Genomic DNA, 17,188 nt, shown 5'->3' on the forward strand with positions numbered 1-17,188 from the left:
ATTGTCTGCTTTTATACTTTTTTCTGTATCCATACCAATTTTTATATTAGTAAAAGTAAAACTCATAGTATAACTATGACTGTTGTATATGTCCAGTTTTTTCCATTTGTTAGTATATCAAATGCAATTCTAATGGTGCCATATAGTTTTTTTTTAATATTTTATTCTATATTGGGGCATAGTTGATTAACATTGTTGTGTTAGTTTCAGGTGTACAGCAAAGTGATTCAGTTACACGTATACATGTATCTATTCTTTTTCAAATTCTTTTCCCATTTAGATTATTACAGAACATTGACCAGCGTTCCCTGTCCTGTACAGTAGATTCTTGTTGGTTATGTATTTTAAATATAGCAGTGTCCTCAGCCCCATTTCTTTGAAAAGGTGTTTCATTATTAATCATTCCCATACTTTGTATATTTTGGATGCTTCAAGTTTTTTTTTTTTTTTTACTATTAAAAATATCACTAACATTTGAAATTATAGGATGGTTAGGCATAATATTTATCTATAATTTGAAGCTAATTTTAATACCAAATGAGTCTTAATTCACATATGTAAGCATTAAATTTAATACCCTTTTGATGAATGGTGTTATGTCAATAAATATAGTGAAGTAACTTTGAAAATAACCAAATCACAGGTGCCTGAGTTTAATTTTTTTTCCTTTTACTTACGAGAAATGTCAAAGTCAAATCAGATTAGAAGTACTTGCTAAAAAATCTTAGTTTCGACTCCTGAGCCTATGTTGTGAAAACCCTTAAATTACAAGTATTTGGAATAATTTCTGTTCCCCTAGTAGATCAGGAACTCTTTGAGGGCAGTGACACTGTTTTATATATTTTGTATTTTACACATCATCTTAAATACAGAGGAGTATCAAAAATATATTTAACTATATTTGAGAAATATCTTCTAACAGAAAAAGAGCTTATAATTTTTAATCCCTAAATTAAACTGCTGCTTCTCTTTGATAATTTTTTCCTGTTACGTTATTTCATAAAGTCACTGAAGGCTCACCAGTTTTTCTCTCATACATCTATGTTTGTGGAATAACATTTCAAACTTTGTTCTTGACTTGCTTTCATCTTTTAATATTTGAGCCAAGGCCTTGGCAATTGTTTTCTTTTTCTGACGCTAAAAGAAGAGTTACTGAAACCTGTAGATTGTTATGCCTGCCTCACACGTTGCTGTGAGAGTTAAATGAACTGACGCACGTAAGTGCTTCAGATGGTGTCTGTCATCCAGTAAGTTCTCAACAAATACCCACTGGCACCACCACTTCTCTTGTTTTGGTGTTAATATTACTAATAAGGGAATGATCTAAACTCAGACCAAGAATCACCTTTTTCTGGTCATGACATCATAATTAACTATCTGGTGCTTCAGTACAAAGTATGTATTCATATAAAGGAGGAAAAGGATTGTTCAGTAAGTATTTCTGGGACCACTGGTTAATTACTTAGAAAACTATAAAGTTACAGCCTCACCTCACAAGCTTGATCTCATAATCACAGCTGAGTAATTCCAGATGGATTTAAAAAACTAAGTGTAAAGCCATGTAACCTGTTTTTTTTTTAATTTAAGAAAATTTGGGTATTTATCAGACTAAAGGGTAGGAAAGTCATAAAAGCAGTGGAAGAAATGACAAACCAAAGAAGTTCACAGATTCAAGTACATAAACCTTTAAAATTTCTTTGAAAAGGAAAACTGAAAATCTTAAAAAGTCTTTGCAACAAATAGGGCCAAGGGCTGTGACCTTAAAAGATACATGTGTGTGTATATATATTTATGAAGACCCCAATCAAAAAGTGATCAACATGTATTAACCAACAATTTACAGAAGAAATAAATGCAAATGAGTAATAAACGTGAAGGAGACTTCAGCGTTACTACCAGTTAAAATGAAATGATACAGTTTTTCACTTGTCAAATCACTACAGATTTTTAAATGGTAGAAGTCCTTTAATGAAAGAATGGTCCTAGGGGCAGTTGTACTTGGAAATGTACACTGTTATTAACCAGTCTGAGAAGCATTTGGGCAAGACCTGTCAAGCTTCTTGCAATTTGCCCTAATAAAGTCATCAGTGGCATAGAGTAACAGGAATGTACAGGGATGTTTATTGCTGTCTTGTTGAAATAAGGAGCAAATAACAAGCAACTTAAATGTCATCTTTTATAATAAAAAAGTAAATTTACTTTAAAACAGAACCATACAACTAGATAAGTTAAAAGTCATCATAAATTATTCCTACTGGAAAATATTAGATAAGAAGTGTCTCCGTGTGATGAAGCGCTGACCTGCAGCTGTAGTCTCACTGTGAAGCCACTTTCCTATTGTAATAAAGTAAACACGCTGTTCCTTAAAAAACACAAATCTTTAGCAGCTGTGGGTAAGAGCCCTGGAAAAAGCCTGTCCGTAAAAATACTGAGCCGATTATAAATTACAGAAATGTGAGATATAAGGAAAAATACATTTGTACGAAACTCTTCCCTTACTCCAAATTCCTTCTTACTGCTGCTTTCCTGCTCCTTCTTTTTAAAAGCCAGCTTTTGCTAAGACTTGTGCACAGAAAACAATCTAGAAGTAAATACGTTCCAGGTTATTTATTCACATTTATTGGAAAGAACCTTCTGCTTGCTTTCAGTTTAAGTACACATTCTTGGTCATCCTTTTAATAAGAGAACCACCTAAGACCTGAAGGCCAGAAATTATTAACCCCTTTTCCTGACATAAAGCTCGCTCTCCTTCAGGCTTAGACATAACCGAGGTGTGCTGACGCGTCACTCACTGTGGCACTGAAGTTTGAAAGTTACAGTCTCTTCGCTGCCTTGAAAGACAGGCCCAGTGTGCCATTACCTCTGGCCACCTGGTTTGGTTTTGCTATTATCTGAGAAGCAAGTTAAGTATTCTGGATTTCATACCTTTTGTCATATCCTCTGTTGTTCTGGGTTGGGGATTTTTCTTTTCTTGTTTTCTGACTCTATTTTTGTGTATGCACATGTATGTACACGTGTATATGCGTGTGTGCATATGTATGCGTATGTGTGTGTGTAAATGTGTGGTGTAAATATGGACCATATATAGGTGTGTGTGTTGAGGAAGTGAGGGATCATGGGTAAGGAGGATAGGAGGGAGGGATGCTCTCTAGATTTAAATATAGGAACAGAATTAGCACAGCCCTAGAAGAAGTATCTAAGAAAAAACGAAAGGATAGTGAATGTACACTTAAGTCTTTATTTCTTTAAAAAATGCCTTACCACTTTAATAAGGTACTTTTAATATTTATCATATTTAAATCTGGCTTTACTATTTTGTGTCTTTTGTAGCATTACCCAATTAAAAACATATCAGCCCCTTAATTTTGTTTTTCCCGTTCTTGCTAGACGTGTGCTGTGGGAACGGACACAGCATGTTCCTGCCTTCAAGGACTTTAAGTTTAGGTGGGACGTAGTCAGGTACTGATCTCTGTCCAGTCTGTAAGGCATTTGCCATATGCTAGGCACTGAGCGAATGCTTCACATGGATAGTTTAACCTTAATAACCCTGTGAGGGGTTGACAAGTATCCTTATGTTAAAGCTGAGAAATGAGCCTTAGAGAAGTTTTTAAACAGTTGGCAAGTCACCCAGTTAGTAAGTAAGCCAGTGACCCAGGCCTGTCCCCCTCCAGTCTGAGCCTTTAACACTTAGGGATCGGAGCTCCGATTGGATCCGTATGGACCTGGCTGACTTTTCCCTTTGTTTTGTAAATGAGGCACGGGGCCAAGGTACTCAAGCCTCAGAACCTGTGGGAATTCCACTTGCCTGGTCGTGGCCACCTGGAAAACATGTGAGCGAGGTCAGGGCCGTGTCGTGTTGCGTGGGCGCATGTGGTGACATCCCCGACGCGCTGGCCCGGGCGCAGGGGCCAAGCAGCTCCGATGCTCCCCAGGGCTGCTCCCAGCTCTGAGCCTTCATGGATGCAGTGTTTTGTCCTTTTGTCTGCCTCTTACATTTCTCTTGTGAAAATACCAAATGAATCCTGCTTCCTTTGTTGAAATTTATGGTAAGAAAATGAAACAGGAATGATAGTAGAGTTTTGGGGGTTGCCTTTTTAAAATTCTGTTTCGAAAATTTACTTTTTACTTTGATCAAGCACCTATTCTGTACCAAGCGCTGTACAACTTGCATCCCCAAGCCATCCTGTAGACCAGGGTCCTCCATCCTTGATGTCCATCGAGATCTCACATTAGAAATCTGGTTCCCTTCTCTTTTTCTCTCACTATCTCATTATTGTTTATGATGGAAGTGAAAACTTCGGTCAATCATAAAGACTCCATTAGGTAAAGCGCTTTCACTGAAATTCAGGATTTAGCTGGGATTCGTGGAACAGGAATCTTTGCGGTTTTCACTTTTGGGTTTATTGTGGGTGAGGCATTTACGTCTTAGATCCATTTCTGTGCCAGACGTTTGCAGTGATTTGATAATTGTTTTTTCATATCGCCTTTATTTTGAATATTATTAATTTTTAAATAGTAATATTTAATTTTCATGTACCCTAAAATTCACACAGATCAGTTATTACATTATTATGTTTTATTATAAAATACCTTTATTAAAGTTTTTTCTGTTTATCAAATTTGATCAGTATTCTTTTTAAAGAGAATCTATTTTTATACGTTTTATAATATACTTGGGTCTTGTTTTGTACTACGGAGCTGATATAGAATATATATCATATTTTAGTAAGCAGGCTGTTTTCCCTCCCTTTAAAGTCTGTATTTTGAGAGTGTTGGTTAGGCCAAGAATTCCTGAATGGTGTGTATGGTAAATATCACTATTCTAGAAAAGGCATAAAACCAGAATGATATAACAACATGAACCGGAAACAGAATGAAATGGGAGTTGACTGAGAAAAGGAACTTTTGCAGCTGCTTTTCTAAGCCAACGTTTCAAGTGACAGTGGTGAGCTGGAGGGGACCGTTTAAGCAGACAGGAAATTTATTTAAATACTCGAAAAGCTGTTTAATAAAAGATGACGTGGTCTGTTCATAAGAGTGCACACTTGTGGCTCTGAAACTTATTTCCAAATTTCAGTAGCCTTCAAATTATAAAAGCATAGAATTTCCGTAGGAGAAAAAGAACTTGGGGCTTGGTCATTTACTCCACCCCCTGGGGTCTCATAGCAGTTAAGTAACTTGCTCTTAGTGACAGGCAGGTTCTATCTGCCTGGTCTGTGCAGAGGCCTGACACTGTGCTCTCCCTAACTTTGGTTTTCTTTCTGTTTAACAGTAGATGCTGTCTGTGGCACAGGTATGTTGTCAGGCTGTGCTCAGAATATAGCATAAAAGATTCTAGTACTTCTGAGTGGGATTATTCAGCATTTATATTTAAAGTGTTTTTAGTGCTTTTAACTTTTTCTTATCAAACGTGTTCATCAGTCTGTCTGTGAAAAATTTTCTTTATGATGTCTGACCTCCTTAATTTGTTCTATCACGTAGTTATTTTGGTCCCTGATTTCGGAACAGAACTCTTTATGATTTGGAACCAAATAAAATTTATGATATTATAACTATATAATTAAATGTTAGATGATTCTCTTATCAGTTGTTTTCATGAAATAGTGGAACATCTATTTACCTTTATTACTAAGTGCACTTGTAATGATATTATGGTGAATAAAATCCAGCCCAACTTTGAGGGTGTTTTCTTTCTGTGTTGTGGTGGGGTCTCTTTTTTCAGTTCTAATTTTGCTAAAAATAGTTTTTTGTATTTGCAGCTGGTTTTAGAAGAAGTTTCCGTCTTAGTAGAAAAGATAAGAAAACAAATAAATCCATGTATGAGTGCAAGAAGAGTGGCCAGTACGACACAGCCGATGTGCCCACTTATGAGGAGGTGACACCCTATCGACGGCAGATGAATGAGAACTACAGACTCGTTGTCTTGGTTGGTAAGTGATTGTTTTGTGTGTGATGCTGAGGAAATAAGTGAGACAGTGGGAATTTAGCTTCAAAGAGAACAATGCTGGAAATTTTCAAGCTAAAAAAATCTCATCTTAACGCCTTTTCTTCGGCCTCTAAAATGAAACCTTTAGTCTTTTTGTACCTGTGACATCGAGGAGACTTTCAAGACCTCTGGGCCACGGCGTTGGCATCTTAGTGGACCCTGTGTGGGAGAGGGGAGAGCAAACACTGTCACAGTGTATTCAGCATATCAGGGCAACTAAGTAATAGAAATGAAAAAATTTAATGTGATCGTGTTTCTTTTGATTCATCTTGAGGCAGTAGCCATGGTATAAGCTTCCTATGGGTTTAGATCTTTGATGAAATTCTAGGGTGTTTAAAGCTAGAGAGTTAGCGAAACTGCGAAAAGTAAGTATATGCGGGGATTTCCATAAATATTGGTCTGATTTGCATTAACATCCTAGCCGACGTCTTGTCCAGCCTTTAAGGAGCAGACACAACCTTCGTGTCCCCACCCCACCCTTGTTTGTGTTTCTTTAAAAGTGTGGTGACAGGTGTATAGGCTCCAAGGATCAAAGCCAGTGATTTGGGGGGAAAATTTGGAGCCTAGAGCCTATCTCTTGTTAATTGTGCCTTTATAAACTGAAGATGACAGTTATGCGGATGAGAATAGATGGAAAAGCTAAAGAATCCCCCTTTTTATTAACATGGGGTCCTTTGAAGGTAACAGCATGTTCGTAACAGACGGTAGGTGGCCAGTAGGAAATGATGCAGTTTCTCACGTCCAGTGGCTCTGGAGGGGATCATGGCATCGTCAGAGATTCCCACTGTTTGCACTATTTAGAAATACCTATTCACACACTCCAAGGTTTCCTTTATTGACCGTGCCCTCTTCTAATAGTCTGTGTATACTGGACCCTCACCCCCTCTCCAACCCCACCTAGGAGAATGTTCTCCATAGGTCTTTTTGTTGCCTGGAGAGCTTACAGTGCCCCAGCTTCCCTCCTTGTGGAGCTGAGCGAGCGAGAACCCAAGCCTTCCTCAGTTCCAAGTCCTGTGGCCTTGTACTCGGGCTCCTTGGACCTCCTGCCCCTGTCCTCGCCGCACCCCTGCCCCGAGCCGCCCCTCAGCAGCACCGGTCCCTGCAGAGTCCCTCCCAGCCCTGTCGCATACCTGCTCTTCACCCGAGGTGAGGTGTACTTTGTGATAAAAGGGCAGAGGTAGTGTGATTTCCTGCGTCCCCTTAAATCTAGATGACCCTCTCTAGTCTGGGAGTTATTATTACAACTATGTAACTTTTGGTTTTCTCTACGGGATCTAATTGAAAGAAAAAAGTAGGATAAACCTTGCCTTTTTTTCTTTCCTATAGGTGCTAACATTAAAAAAAAAAACCCTTTCCTTGGGGCTGAGGAAGGGGAGATGAGGATAATTTATGAGTCTGAATACTAATCCAGGGAAGAATAAAATTAATCACAGAAGCAACTAACAATAGTTGGTGATTATGGAAAGGAAATAGCCACTCCCTAGAATCTTCCAAAGGAAAAGGGGGGTGGGGAAAGCTTGGCCTCACGCAGGTAGAATTAAGCATGGGTTTCTGTGAAATGGTCCTGTATGCAGATGTCATTCCCCAGCGCTTAAGGAAATTCCTAGTATCTATTTTGTATCTATTTTGTAGATTCCTTGACACTTTTCAGGAATAGTCAATCCTGTTATCTGTGAATAAAGACAGTTTTGTTCCTTCTTTGCAGGAATTTTTAAATTCTTGCCTTATTGTATCTCTTCCTCACTCCAGGCTCCCCAGCGTGATGGTGAATGGCAGCAGTGCTTTGTCCTTATTGAGGCAGTATTCAGTCTTTCACCAGGAAGTATGATACTAGCTATAGGTTTTTAAATAGATACCCTTTAGCAAATAAAGAAGATTCCCTTCTATTATTAGTTTGCTGAGAGTATTTATCATGAACTGATGTTGAATTTTGTCAGGTGGTTTTTGTCTGCATCAGTTGAGATGATTATATGTTTTCTGTCCTTTGATCTGTTGAAATGCTGACTCCTATAGATTGATTTTTGAATGTTGAATGAGCCTCGCCATTCCCAGCACAAACTCCACTAAGTCGTGACGTATTAGTCTTTTGTATAGCACTCCATTCAATTATCTGACCTGCAGTTTTCTTATGATGTTTTTGTCTGCTTTTGTATCAAGGTAATGCGATATTCATAAAACATGTAGGGAACTGTTTGCTTCTCTTCATTTCTCTGGGGAGTTTCTTTAGAATTAGTATTATTATTTTTTTTAATGTTTGGTAAAATTCCCCAGTGAAAACACATTTGGGCTTGGAGCCATCTTTTGGGGGAGGTTTTTAGCTACAAATTTAATTTCTTTAAAAAAAAAAAAGGGAGGGGGGAGAGGGAGAGAGAAGGGGTGGAGAGAGGGCGAGCAAGCATGCAAGAGAGTTCATTTTACATACACACACACACACACACACGCGCGCGCGCGCGCGACTGTTAGGTTTTCTTCTTTTTTATTTTTAACATCTTTATGGGAGTATAATTGCTTTACAATGGTTTCTTAGTTTCTGCTTGATAACAAAGTGAATCAGCTATACATATACATATACCCCCATATCCCCTCCCTCTTGCGTCTTCCTCCCACCCTACGTATCCCACCCCTCTAGGTGGTCACAAAGCACCGAGCCGATCTCCCTGTGCTATGCGGCTGCTTCCCACTAGCTATCAATTTTACATTTGGTCGTGTATATATGTCCATGCCACTCTCTCACTTCGTCCCAGCTTATCCTTCCCCTCCCCGTGTCCTCAAGTCCATTCCCTACGTCTGCATCTTTATTCCTATCCTGCCCCTAGGTTCTTCAGAACCATTTTTTTTTTTTTTTTTACATTCCATATATATGTGTTAGGATACAGTATTTGTTTTTCTCTTTCTGACTTATTTCACTCTATATGACAGACCCTAGATCCATCCACCTCATTATAGATAACTCAGTTTCATTTCTTTTTATGGCTGAGTTAATATTCCATTGCATATCTGTGCCACATCTTCTTTATCCATTCATCTGTTGATGGACACTTAGGTTGCTTCCATGTCCTGGCTATTGTAAATAGTGCTGCATTGAACATTGGAGTCCATGTGTCTTTTGGAATTATGGTTTCCTCTGGGTATATGACCAGTAGTGGGATTGCTGGGTCATATGGTAATTCTATTTTTGGTTTCTTAAGGAACCTCCATACTGTTCTCCATAATGGCTGTATCAATTCACATTCCCACCAACAGTGCAGGAGGGTTCCCTTTTCTGCAAACCCTGTCCAGCATTTATTGTTTGTACATTTTTTGATGATGGCCATTCTGACTGGTGTGAGATGATATAGCTCATTATAGTTTTGATTTGCATTTCTCTAATGAGTAGTGATGTTGAGCATCCTTTCATGTGTTTGTTGGCAATCTGTATATCTTCTTTGGAGAAATGTCTGTTTAGGTCTTCTGCCCATTTTTGGATTGGGTTGTTTGTTTTTTTGATATTGAGCTGCATGAGCTGCTTGTATATTTTGGAGATTAATCCTTTGTCAGTTGCTTCATTTGCAAATATTTGCTCCCATTCTGAGGGTTGTCTTTTCCTCTTGTTTACGGTTTCCTTTGCTGTGCAAAAGCTTTGAAGTTTCATTAGGTCCCATTTGTTTATTTTTGTTTTTATCTCCATTACTCTAGGAGATGGGTCAAGAAGGATCTTGCTGTGATTTATGTCATAGAGTGTTCTGCCTATGTTTTCCTCTAAGAGTTTTATAGTGTCTGGCCTTACATTTGGGTCTTTCATCCATTTTGAGTTTATTTTTGTGTATGGTGTTAGGGGTGTTCATTCTTTTACATGTGGCTGTCCAGTTTTCCCAGCACCACTTATTGAAGAGGCTGTCTTTTCTCCATTATATATTCTTGCCTCCTTTATCAAAGATAAGGTGACCATATGTACGTGGGTTTATCTCTGGGCTTTCTATCCTGCTCCATTGATCTATATTTCTGTTTTTGTGCCAGTACTGTGCTGTCTTCTTTACTGTAGCTTTGTAGTATAATCTGAAGTCCAGGAGCCTGATTCCTCCAGCTCCATTTTTCTTTCTCAAGATTGCTTTGGCTACTCAGGGTCTTTTGTGTTTCCATACAAATTGTGAAATTTTTAGTTCTAGTTCTGTGAAAAATGCCAGTGGTAGTTTGATAGGGATTGCACTGAATCTGTAGTTTGCTTTGGGTAGTATAGTCATTTTAACAATGTTGATTCTGCAATCCAAGAACATGGTATGTCTCTCCATTTGTTTCTATCCTCTTTAATTTCTTTCATCGGTGTCTTACAGTTTAATGCATACAAGTCATTTGTCTCCTTAGATAGGTTTATTCGTAGGTATTTTATTCTTTTTGTTGCAGTGGTAAATGGGAGTGTTTCCTTAATTCCTCTTTCAGATTTTTCATCATTACTGTATAGGAATGCAAGAGATTTCTGTGCATTAATATTGTATCCTGCTACTTTACCAAATTCATTGATTAGCTCTAGTAGTTTTCTGGTAGCATCTTTAGGATTCTCTATGTATAGCATCATGTCATCTGCAAACAGTGACAGCTTTACTTCTTCTTTTCCGATTTGGATTCTGTTTATTTCTTTCTCTTCTCTGATTGCTTTGGCTGAAACTTCAAAAATTATGTAGAATAATAGTGGTGAGAGTGGACAACCTTTTTCTTGTTCCTGATCTTAGAGGAAATGTTTTCAGTTTTTCACCATTGAGAACGATGTTGGCTGTGGGTTTGTCATATATGGCCTTTACTAGGTTGAGGTAAGTTCCCTCTCTGCCAACTTTCTGGAGAGTTTTTATCATAAATCGGTGTTGAATTTTGTCAAAAGATTTTTTTGCATCTATTGAGATGATCATATGGTTTTTCTCCTTCAGTTTGTTAATATGGTGTATCACATTGATTGACTCGTGTATATTGAAGAATCCTTGCATTCCTGGGATAAACCCCACTTGATCGTGGTGTATGATCCGTTTAATGTGCTGTTGGATTCTGTTTGCTAGTATTTTGTTGAGGATTTTTGCGTCTATGTTCATCAGTGATATTGGCCTGTAGTTTTCTTTCTTTGTGACATCCTTGTCTGGTTTGCGTATCAGGGTGATGGTGGCCTCATAGAATGAGTTTGGGAGTGTTCCTCCCTCTGCTATATTTTGGAAGAGTTTGAGAAGGATAGGGGTTAGCTCTTCTCTAAATGTTTGATAGAATTCGCCTGTGAAGCCATGTGGTCCTGGGGTTTTGTTTGCTAGAAAATTTTTAATCACAGTTTCAATTTCAGTGCTTGTGATTGATCTGTTTATATTTTCTATTTTTCCTTGTTCAGTCTCGGAAGGTTCTGCTTTTCTTAGAATTTTTCCATTTCCTCCAGGTTGTCCATTTTATTGGCATAGAGTTGCTTGTAGTAATCTCTCATGATCCTTTGTATTTCTGCAGTGTCAGTTGTTACTTCTCCTTTTTCATTTCTAATTCTGTTGATTTGAGTCCTCTCCCTTTTTTTTCTTGATGAGTCTGGCTCATGATTTATCAATTTTGTTTATCTTCTCAAAGAACCAGATTTTAGTTTTATTGATCTTTGCTATTGTTTCCTTCATTTCTTTTTCATTTATTTCTCATTGGATCTTTATGATTTCTTTCCATCTGCTAACTTTGTGGGGGTTTTTGTTCTTTCTCTAATTGCTTTAGTGTAAGGTTATATTGTTTATTTGGGATTTTTTGTTGTTTCCTGAGGTAGCATCGTATTGCTATAAAATTCCCTGTTAGAATTGCTTTTGCTGCATACCATTGGTTTTGGGTCATCGTGTTTTCATTGTCATTTGTTTCTAGGTATTTCTTGATTTCCTCTTTGATTTCCTCAGTGATCTCTTGGTTATTTAGTAGTGTACTGTTTAGCCTCCACTTGTTTGTATTTTTTAAAGGTCTTTTCCTGTAATTGATATCTAGTCTCATATCGTTGTGTTCAGAAAAGATACTTGATATAACTTCAGTTTTCTTAAATTTACCAAGGCTTGATTTGTGACCCAAGATATAATGTATCCTGGAAAATGTGCTATGAGCACTTGAGAAAAAAATGTAATCTCTTGGCTTTGGATGGAACGTCCTGTAAATATCAATTAAATCCATGTTGTTTAATGTATCATTTAAAGCTTGTGATTCCTTATTTATTTTCATTTTGGATGATCTGTCCATTGATGAAAGTGGGGTGTTAAAAGTCCCCTACTGTGGGCTTCCCTCGTGGCACAGTGGTTGAGGGTCCGCCTGCCGATGCAGGGGACACGGGTTCGTGCCCCGGTCCGGGAAGATCCCACATGCCGCGGAGCGGCATGGCCCGTGAGCCATGGCCGCTGAGCCTGCGTGTCCGGAGCCTGTGCTCCGCAATGGGAGAGGCCACAACAGTGAGAGGCCCACGTACAGCAAAAAAAAAAAAAAAGTCCCCTACTATGATTGTATTACTGTCAATTTCCCCTTTTGTTGCCGTTAGCATTTGCCTTATGTATTTAGGTGCTCCTTTGTTCCGTGCATAAATATTTACAATTGTTATATCTTTGTCTTGGATTGATCTGTTGATCATTATGTAGTGTCCTTCTTTGTCTCTTCTAATAGTCTTTATTTTAAAGTCTATTTTGTCTGATATGAGAATTGCTACTCCAGCTTTCTTTTGATTTTCATTTGCATGGAATATCTTTTTCCATCCCCTCACTTTCAGTCTGTGTGTGTCCCTAGGGCTCTTGTAGACAGCATATATACGGGTCTTGTTTTTTGTATCCATTCAGCCAGTCTGTGTCTTTTGGTGGGAGCATTTAATCCATGTACATTTAAGGTAATTATTGATATGTATGTTCCTATTCCCATTTTCTTAATTGTTTTGGGTTCGTTATTGTAGGTCTTTTCCTTCTCTTGTGCTTCCTACCTAGGGAAGTTCTTTAGCATTTGTTGTAAAGCTGGTTTGGTTGTGCTGAATTCTCTTAGGTTTTGCTTGTCTCTAAGGTTTTTAATTTCTCCATCAATTCTGAATGAGATCCTTGCTGAGTAGAGTAATCTTGGTTGTAGGTGCTTCCCTTTCATCAGTTTCAGTATGTCCTGCCACTCCCTTCTGGCCTGCAGAATTTCTGCTGAAAGATCAGTTGTTAACCTTATGGGGATTCCCTTGTATGTTATTTTCCCCTTGCTGCTTTTAATATTTTTTCTGTGTATTTAGTTTTTGATAGTTTGATTAATATGTGTCTTGTGTTTCTTCTTGGATTTATCCTGTAAAGGACTCTCTGTGCTTCCTGGACTTGATTCACTATTTCCTTTCCCATATTAGGGAAGTTTTCAACTATAATCTCTTCAAATATTTTTTAGTCCCTTTGCTTTTCTCTTCTTCTGGGATCCCCTGTATTTCGAATGTTTGTGCGTTTACTGTTGTCCCAGAGGTCTCTGAGACTGTCCTCAATTCTTTTCATTCTTCTTTTTTTATTCTTCTCTGTGATAGTTATTTCCTCTGTTTTATCTTCCAGGTCACTTATCCATTCTTCTGTCTCAGTTATTCTGCTGTTGATTCCTTCTAGAGAATTTTTAATTTCATTTGTCGTGTTATTCGTCATTGTTTTCTCTTTAGTTCTTTTAGGTCCTTGTTAAATGTTTCTTGTGTTTTCTCCATTCTGTTTGCAAGATTTTGGATCATCTTCACTCTCATTACTTTGAATTATTTTTCAGGTAGACTGCCTATTTCTTTTTCATTTGTTTGGTCTGCTGGGTTTTTACCTTGCTCCTTCATCTGCTGTGTGTTTCTCTGTCTTTTCATTTCGCTTAATGAAAAGCTGTGTGTTTGCGGTCTCCTTTTCACAGGCTGCAGGTTTGTAGTTCCCGTTGTTTTTGGTGTCTGCCCCCAGTGGATAAGGTTGGTTCAGTTGGTTGTGTAGGCTTCCTGTTGGAGGGGACTGGTGCCTGTTTTCTGGTGGATGAGGCTGGATCTTTTCTTTCTGGTGGGCAGGACCACATCCGGTGGTGTGTTTCGGGGTATCTGTGACCTTATTATGATTTTAGGCAGCCTCTCTGCTAATGGGTGGGGTTGTGTTTCTGTCTTGCTAGTTGTTTGGCATAGAGTGTCCATCACTGTAGCTCGCTGGTTGTTGAGTGGAGCTGGGTCTTAGTGGTAAGATGGAGATCTCTGGGAGAGCTTTCACCGTTTGAGATTATGTGGAGCTGGGAGGTCTCTGGTGGACCAATGTCCGGAGCTCGGCTCTCCCAGCTCAGAGGCACAGGCCTGACACCTGGCTGGAGCACCAAGACCCTGGCAGCCACATGGCTCACAAGAAAAGGGAGAATAAAAAGAAAGAGAGAGAGAGAGAGAGAGAGAAGGGAGGGAGGGAGGGAGGGAGAAAGAAAATAAAACAAAGTTATTAAAATAAAAAATTTTTTAAACCATTAAAAATTTAAAAAAAAAGAAAGGGAGCAACCAAATCAAACACAAATGCACCAGTGACAATAAGCACTAAAAACTATACTTCAAAAGAAAACGGACAGACAGAACCCTAGGACACATGGTAAAAGCAAAGCTATACAGAAAAAATCACAAAAAGAAGCATACACATACACACTCACAAAAAGAGAAAAAGGAAAAATATACATATAAAAAAAGGAAGAGAGCAGCCAAATCAATAAACAAATCTACCAATGATAATCAACTCTAAATACTAAACTAAGATAAACATAAAACCAGGAACAAATTAGAGGCAGAAGGCAAACCCCAAGTCTACAGTTGCTCCCAAAGTCCACTGCCTCAATATTGGTATGATTTGTTGTCTATTCAGGTATTCCACAGATGCAGGGTACAAGTTGATTGTGCAGATTTAATCCGCTGCTCCTGGGGCTGCTGGGAGAAATTTCCCTTTCTCTTCTTTGTTTGCACAGCTCCCAGGGGCTCAGCTTTGGATTTGGCCCTGCCTGTGCGTGTAGGTCACCTGAGGGCGTCTGTTCTTCCCTTAGACAGGACGGGGTTAAAGGAGCCGCTGATTCAGGGGCTCTGGCTCACTCAGGCCGGGGAGAGGGCGGGGCCCGGAGTGCGGGGCGGGCCTGCGGCGGCAGAGGCCAGCGTGACATTGCACCAGCCTGAGGCGCGCCATGCGTTCTCCCGGGGGAGTTGTCCCTGGATCCCGGGACCCTGGCAGTGGCGGGCTGCACAGGCTCCCCGGAAGGGGGGTGTGGACACGCAGGTCCAGACTCTTCCCCGGACTCCCTCCCGGCCAGCCGTGGCGCACTAGCCCCCTGCAGGCTGTGCTCACGCCGCCAACCCCAGTCCTCTCCCTGCGCTCCGACCGAAGCCCGAGCCTCAGCTCCCAGCCCCGCCCGCCCCGGCGGGGGAGCAGACGAGCCTCTCGGGCTGGTGAGCGCCGGTCGGCGCCAATCCTCTGTGCGGGAATCTCCCCGCTCTGCCCTCCGCACCCCTGTTGCTGTGCTCTGCTCCGCGGCTGCGAAGCTCCCCGCTCCGCCTCCCGCAGTCTCTGTCTGCGAAGGGGCTTCCTGGTGTGTGGAAACCTTTCCTCCTTCACGGCTCCCTCCCACTGGTGCAGGTCTCGCCCCTATTCTTTTGTCTCTGTTTTTTCTTTTTTCTTTTGCCCTGCCCAGGTACGTGGGGAGTTTCTTGTCTTTTGGGAGGTCTCTGGTCTTCTGCCAGCATTCAGTTGGTGTTCTGTAGTTGTTCCACATGTAGATATATTTCTGATGTATTTGTGGGGAGGAAGGTGATCTCTGCGTCTTTACTCTTCCGCCATCTTGAAGGTCCTCCCTAGGTTATCTTCTTGAGTGAGCTTTGCCAGTTTGTCTGAAGGAATTTGTCCATTTCATCCAAGGTGCCAATTATACAAGCATAAAGTTGTTCATGATATTCCTTTATTATCATTGAATGGGCTGTAATATCCTGTGGTAGTGTCCCCACTTTCATTCCTGATATCATAATTTGTGTCTTCACTCTTATATCAATTATCTATTGTTGTATAATAAGTTACTGCAAACTTAGTGACTTTCAAACAGCAAAATGCGTATTGTAGGAAGGTTTCTGTGGGTCAGAATTGGGGAGTTTTGTCATGACTTAGCTGGTCCTCTGTTCCATGGCCCCAACAGGGCTGCAGACGTATTTGGGGCAGAGGCAAGTGTCTCATTTGAATTCTAGACCGATGAAGGATCTGCTTCCGAGACCACGTGGTGTTGGCAGGATTCACAGGCCACCCCTAATTCATTCCCACTTGGGAGCTGCTTCATCAAAGTCTGTGAACTGAGAAGGTAATCGAGAGTCAGCCCGGAGCTGGAGGCCACAGCCTCACACGGCCTGGCAACACATCCCACATTCTGTTGGTTAGAAGCAAATCACAGGTTTCACTCATATTCACAGAGAGGGAGTTTACACAAGGGTGTTAGGAGCAGGAGGTGAGAGTCATTGCTGGCCTTCTTGGAGTCCACCTGCCTAGCTCTTTGTCCAATTTATCAGTCTTTTATAGCACCAACTTTACATTTAACATTTTAAAAACTTTTCTTTGCAAATTTCATTGATTTCTGCTCTTTATTATTATTTCCTTTCTCTGCCTACTTTCGATATATTTTTCTCTTTTTCTAGTTTTATCAAGTTTTTCTAGTTTTATAAAGTTGAATCTTAGATCATTGAGCCTAGTTAATTGTGCATAAGTTTAAATTTAAATTTCCCTCTAAGCACTGCATCCTACGAATTCTGATCTATTTTGTTTTTATAACATATCATTCAGATCAGAATATTTTCTAAATTCCTTTCTAACTTCTTTGACCAGTGAATTGTTTACAAACATGTTATTTAATTTTCAAGTACTTGGGGATTATCCAAATATCTTTTGGTTATTGATTTGTTGTTTAATTTCTTTATAGTCAGAGAATATGCTTTGTATGATTTCAGTTAAGTTCGTCAGAACTTTTTTTTTTTCTGGCCCAGAATATGGTCTGTGTTGTTGAATGTTCTGTGTGTATTTAAAAAGAATGTGTTCTGGGCTTCCCCGGTGGTGCAGTGGTTGAGAGTCCGCCTGCCGATGCAGGGGACATGGGTTCATGCCCCGGTCTGGGAAGATCCCACATGCCGCGGAGCAGCTGGGCCCGCGAGCCATGGCCGCTGAGCCTGCGTGTCCGGAGCCTGTGCTCCGCAATGGGAGAGGCCACAACAGTGAGAGGCCTGCGTACCGCAAA

The 17,188-nt window shown here is 39.9% G+C and overlaps 1 protein-coding gene across 1 annotated transcript in view; it reads left to right on the forward strand.

Annotated features, from left to right (window-relative positions):
- The window catches only part of MPP7 (MAGUK p55 scaffold protein 7), a 179,618-nt gene that overhangs the window by 122,487 nt on the left and 39,943 nt on the right, over positions 1 to 17,188 (forward strand). The window contains exon 10 of the mRNA XM_007470910.1: positions 5,760 to 5,930. Coding sequence (XP_007470972.1) covers positions 5,760 to 5,930 — 171 coding nt within the window. The remainder of the gene's footprint in view (positions 1 to 5,759; positions 5,931 to 17,188) is intronic.

This window comes from Lipotes vexillifer, unplaced genomic scaffold, assembly GCF_000442215.2.
Source record: "Lipotes vexillifer unplaced genomic scaffold, Lipotes_vexillifer_v1.1 scaffold439, whole genome shotgun sequence".
In the NCBI taxonomy this organism is placed as follows: Eukaryota; Metazoa; Chordata; class Mammalia; order Artiodactyla; family Lipotidae; genus Lipotes; species Lipotes vexillifer.